The sequence below is a fragment of the Marmota flaviventris genome, chromosome 13 (assembly GCF_047511675.1).
Source record: "Marmota flaviventris isolate mMarFla1 chromosome 13, mMarFla1.hap1, whole genome shotgun sequence".
In the NCBI taxonomy this organism is placed as follows: Eukaryota; Metazoa; Chordata; class Mammalia; order Rodentia; family Sciuridae; genus Marmota; species Marmota flaviventris.
In genome coordinates this window covers 35,845,095-35,851,094 of record NC_092510.1, presented here as the reverse complement: position 1 = coordinate 35,851,094, position 6,000 = coordinate 35,845,095, and the positions used below count along the sequence as shown (strand labels likewise).

At 40.7% G+C, this 6,000-nt stretch overlaps 1 protein-coding gene across 1 annotated transcript in view; it reads left to right on the top strand.

The window, feature by feature from the left end:
- The first annotated feature begins 221 nt into the window (after nt 1–221).
- Pgm5 (phosphoglucomutase 5) overlaps nt 222–6,000 on the top strand; it is a 168,943-nt gene continuing 163,164 nt past the window's right edge. Inside the window, exon 1 of the mRNA XM_027940133.2 lies at nt 222–1,207. Coding sequence (XP_027795934.1) covers nt 947–1,207 — 261 coding nt within the window. The 5' untranslated portion in view covers nt 222–946. The remainder of the gene's footprint in view (nt 1,208–6,000) is intronic.

The following is a 6,000-nucleotide window of genomic DNA, read 5'->3' as shown; positions in this document are numbered from 1 at the left end:
GCAAGCCTGTTTCCAAGCAGGAGCTAAGTAGGGATGATGAGAAGGGTATGAAGAATATGAAAAATGTATCTGTATCACTGCTGTTGCAACTGCCACAACAAACAAACATGAAAAAAAAAAAAAAAAGTTTCCATACTGCATAGTGTCTTGAGAGAGACTTGGGAAAGTGGAAGTCTAGGGCGGGTCCTACTGGATTAAAGGGCCTGACAGTGTGTGATTCCTTGCAACAAATGGTCAGATGGGTGTGTATATACACACACAGACACACATGCAGCGCCCAGCCTCCAGTTTCACCGCTGGCAGAAGATAACAATTCTCAGCTCGCCTTTCCAGGGTTATTTTTGGCTAGGGCTGTTCGCTGATGGCAAAAGGTTTCAGCCCCCTCCCAACTCCCTCCCAGTCCTTGTTCCAGAGAGAAACTTGTGAGGGTATTCTGTCCTTTTGCAGGGAAACCAGGAGAGAGGGCTGCCGGGTAGGAAGGTTAAGAGGCCAAGGGTGTGGGAGAAGCCCAAACCCTGCTCAAACTTTCACCCCCAGGCTATCTTGAGGAGGCTGTGCCTCAGAGAGAGGCAATCTCGGGGAAGGCAGAGGGGCAGGCGCGGGACAAGGCGTCCCTGGTGGGTTGGATAGCCAGCTGGCACTAGAACCCAGCTTTTGTGACACTCCAAAACGTGAGACCAGCTTGGAAAAGAAACCCGGGACAGCTCAAGTGATCGGGCTACAGAGAAGTTGGGCAGGAGTAAGCTTTGTCCCAAGGTGGAAGTCGAACTGCTGGGACAGCTCAGGGAGGGGCAGAGAGGAGGAGCTGTCGGTGCTGAGCCCGCTGGGGAGGGGGCCGGGCGCGAGGCGGAGTCCGGGCTCACCGCCAGGCTAGTGGGGGCCCCGCTGCAGACTCCCTGCAGCTCGCGGACTCACCGAGCCGCAGCAGGACCGGCCAGGAGGCGCCATGGAGGGGAGCCCCATCCCGGTGCTGACTGTGCCCACGGCGCCCTTCGAGGACCAGCGGCCTACCGGCGGCGGGGGACTGAGGAGACCCACTGGCCTCTTCGAGGGCCAGCGCAACTACCTGCCCAACTTCATCCAGAGCGTGCTGTCATCCATTGACCTGCGCGACCGCCAGGGCTGCACCATGGTGGTGGGCAGCGACGGCAGGTACTTCAGCAGGACGGCCACAGAGATCGTGGTGCAGATGGCCGCAGCCAATGGGGTGAGTGACTTGGATGCCCCTCGCCTGACAATACCACTGCGGTGCTCTCTCCAGGGGTTCCCCAGGGTCTGCGGTTCCCCTTTTGTGAGCCCCGCCCCCACCTGGCCACTCTCCCTCCAGCCTCACACTACCACCTTGCCGCCTCTCGGGCACATCAGGAACACAGCCTCATCATCGCCCTGAAACAGCCCCAGACACCCATCACCCTGAAAACCCTGAGGGGTCTCACTCTACTTTGAGCCTCACAGGCTCCTCAACCTGTGGCATGGTCTCTGCCCACATCCTGCACCTGCTTATTTTTCTTTTCGAAATTCTCTTCTTCATCTCTTTTCATTTCACCTCAGCTCTGGGTTTTAAATTGTTCCAACCGTGTTCACTACCCTCACAGACTTCTTTCCAAGGCTCCAAACATAGTCCCCCCACCACCCCGCACTGGGTCCTTTTTGCTTGCAATCATTCTCTTCACCCCTAAATCTTGACTGTCAAATTTAATGAAATTGTATACACACACACACACACACACACACACACACAGAGAGAGAGAGAGAGAGAGAGAGAGAGAGAGAATTTGAAGATTTGAACCTTTACATATTTGGCAAATGGACCTCAAAGGTTTTTTGTTTTTATTTTTCTGTTTATTTGTTTGTTTTAGATCATTGGTTCTTCAACTTGGTTATTATTAGGGTAGGGATCAGGTGGATCAATTTGATGCTATACAGCCAGGACTCTCAGCTCCTGAAAGCTCATCTCTAAATGGTCTGAAATGAGATTTGGAGTGGTTTTCTTAAAGTAATTCCTGACTTCTCTCCAATATGCCTTTGGCGTATGACAACAATTCATACCTCTTACTCTTTTCAGTTTTCATCTCATTTCCTTTCCTGTCTCCTACAGCCTCTGCAGTCTTCTTTTGCTATCTGAATTTTCCAATTGCGAGTTTTTCTGTTCTTGCCTCGTCCTCCCTATCCTGCAGTTAGAAGGATACTTTGACATACCCCCCTCCCCCAAAACTCTGATTTTCTTCCTTCAAAATCTGGCAGCATCTCAAGGATAACTGTCTTAACTTCAAGGTCTCTGAACTATCTGTGGGAAACACGGTTTTTAAAAAGTAATCTGAGCCTTGTTAGTGCAACCAGACCCCCATCTATAGAATTTTTCCTTGAGTGAAATTTCTTTTGAAAATGTATATATATGAGCATGAATATATTTAAAAGTGAAACTAAATAATTATCTGTCATTTAGATTTTCTCCTTCTTTCCCAGAATTCCTCTTTTTATTTTCTTATTTCTTCTTATTTTTTAATCTTTAGGGTTGTTCATGCTTCATGTTTGTCTACTTGAGTGTTCTTTTCTCAGTGTTCCAGGAATAGGGAAAGATTAAAAAAAAAAAAAAAACCAAAACACCAAAGCAATTAGGAATAACAGGGCCAGTGGTATTGGGATAGGTGATAGAATTGTGATATTTGGCAGATGCTGCTGCTGCAGATCTGAAGTTCATGTTTTTCCCTGGTTCCTCATCTGGGATTGGTGAAGGTTGGCTAGAGCTGGACAGAGGTTGACAAATGGTCTTTCACTCTTGTCTGACAAAGTTATTCCCATGGAATCATGGAGGATAATGAGCCTTGGGAGAGCTATGACAGTGTTCTATTCCTTCCTGGGCCAGTTCTTTCAAGGAGTGTGAGAAATACAGCCTGACCAATGTTTATTGTGGATCAGGATGTTTTTGAAGCTATATTTGTTCATTTGCATAAGCAAATTATATATTGTCCTTTGTTATTTCTTGGCCCACTTTATCATAAGGATTATTTAACCTCTTACATCAGTGGGTCTTCTCTGATCAACACATTTCTTAACATTAAAGATGGAGTTCACTTTAGAAGATAGGATATACTAATATGTGCTTAAAATTTAACCAAACAGTTGTTTTGAAGGCCAGAAGGACTAACTAAAATTCACAGAGAAGCACCAACTATTAAATAATCTGAAAGTATTACTTCTAAGAGGGGTAGATGTGGGAGAAGGAATGGTAGACATTTTTCAGAATATCAAGTAACCCACTTTAGCCAATCTTTTCCTCATTTTGTTTACCTTCTTGGAGCTGAAGTAAAGTGAATAGTCAGAAGGTTGGCTTCAGGAGAAACATGTTCTAGAAGTTCTTAAAAATTATAAACAAAATTGGTCTTGCATGATAGAAATTAACAGGAGTGCACTTGTTTTGTGACTTGGTGTACTGAGTTAGACTTACCCATGATGCACCTTGATTCCAAATAATTTGGCCTCTTTGGTTTCCTATTGGATATTCATAAACAGGACAGAAAAATAATGGAAAACTAGAATTTATTCTTTGAATGGTAAATCTGACTGAATGGACTTCATTCTCTTTCTGAAAAAATTTTGGTTTTGATTGAAAAGTCAATTTTACAAAGAAATTGTCTATGAAAGACTATAATTGGTCTTTGATAATATAATTTCAGGAGGAGAACAGAAGAATGAAATTGATAAATGATAAACTACATTACTTATGTTTTAATATCTTAAAGTTTGAAATAGATATATTTCAAACATGTACCTGCATGACTTGGGATTTTAAAAGTTATTATTAAGTTATGAAAATGTCAAGGTTCGATAAAAGTTGGGAGACAAAATTAATGACATCCATGAGTCCATGACCTAGGTTGTACACATTTTGCAACATTTGCATCATTCTTTATGGCTTAGGTATTTTCAAGTATAAAGAAAATGACAATTACCCCTAAATTCTTCAATGTGGATCTTTAAAAAATATTTTCCTTTATATTTATAATATAATCCCAAATGAAATAAAAATGTTTTCTTTATGTCATTTATTCCATGGCACATGTTCAGATTTCTTCAGATATTCTGAAACATCTTAGATGTTTTGATTTTACTAAGCAAGGAAGACACATTGCATTGGGTTATTTATTTCAAGACTCTTAACCTAGAAAGCACTATTGTATGCATATATTTTTATCTGTTTATGGATATTGATTTGTTGAAGAACCAGGTCAGTTGTCATGTAGAATGTTTTCTCTTCTGTAATTTTCAGATTGCTTTCAATTGTGTCATTTAAATCTTCACTCTTCTCCCATTTTTCTTGTTAACTGGACATTAGTTCTAAAGGCCTGTCTTGGTCCACTTGGTCACAATAGCAAAATACCACAAACTAGATAGCTTAAGCACCACAGAAATTTATTTTGCACAGGTCTAGGGGCAGGGAAATCCAAGGTCAAGGTGTGAGCTGGCATTTTTGGCGTCTGGTGAGAGTCTACCTACTGGTTCATAGAATGGTACCTTCTTTCTGTGTCTTGATAGGACCAGTTAGCTTTCTGGTGTCTCTAGAAGGACATTAATTCTAATCATAAGGGATTACACTGCATGCTCATGACATAATCATCTCCTAAAGATCTTACCTTTTAATTCTATCACCTTGGGGGTTAGGATTTCAATATGTGAATTTTGAGGGGACATAGCATTCAGCCCCATTATAAGGCTTGCTTAGATTTAGGTTTCATTTTTAAAATAAGGATATTTCATTATATTTCAATCATAATCTCTGGTTGTCCCAATATGAGTGATGCAAGATGGGTGCAGATCTATGGTGGTCACTGCCTCTGTCCTACCTTATTTATCCCTGAGTTGAGCCAGCAGCACGGGGTAAATTTTATGCCATGTATATATCCAGTTCCTAATCAACCTTTACCCAAGTGTTTTATTTTTCACTAATGATCACCTCTTGAGTTGATTATTTCATTAGGGGCTTCAAAATAGAGACTTTCTTTTTAAATAGTGGCTTTCTAATTCATTAATTCTGTTAGCTGATATTTTCTTATCAGTTGGACATTTTCTTCACAGTTGCACTATTTGGTCATCCTGACACATAGTTCTTTTGTTTATTTCTCTCTTCTCTTTTTAATTAGAATTTGTAGAGTAAGGATTTGGTGAAATAGCCACCTCCACAAATTTTATGGCAAATGAATTTTGTTTTGTGACATTTTTACTTTCTTGAATACCATCATAGACACTTGGAATTTCTATTTTCAATTTCAATGGATTAGTGAATAAATAAAAGATATTTTAACTTTTTTGGTAGTTTTTATGTTGCTCTGTGAACTTATCTAAAAACTTTCAGAAGTATTTTAATTCCTCTTTAAGCATATAAACTAAAGCATGCTATGTAAAGTGAAAGAAAAAATAACTTATGTACAAATAACTAGTATCATTTATAAGTTAAATAAGTTACAAGCAAGATTTAGTCTGTAACTGATATTTTTTGGCAGTGTGGATTGAACCCAGGGATGCTTTTCTACTTGAGCTGTATTCCCAATCTTTTTAATTTTTGAGATAGGGTCTTACTAAGTTGCTTGAGGCCTAAGTTGCTTTGAATTTTGGATCCTCTTTCTTCAACTTCCCGAGTCTCTGGGATTATAGGTGTTTGCCACCATGCCTAGCAACCAATCAGTTTTTGAGTCTGTGCTGTATTTTCATCTGATTCAGACCCTCTTCAGTGGTTTAGATACTCTATGTATCAATTTATTCCAATCTCTTAAAGAGCTTAAGATCTAAGTGCAACACAAAGGCTATGAGAATGAATGTGCCCTTTCCTGGGTTGGTCCCTCTGAAGCTAAGAGCAATCCCTCAATTTCTCCTTTGATCAAATCTTTGTTAGCACTAAACTATCTTTAATGTTGGACAGATAATAGTACATCTGCCTCAAGATGTTTCTTACTTTTCCTAAAGTCTTCTTTCTCTAAGGATGACATTCTGTAACATTACTGT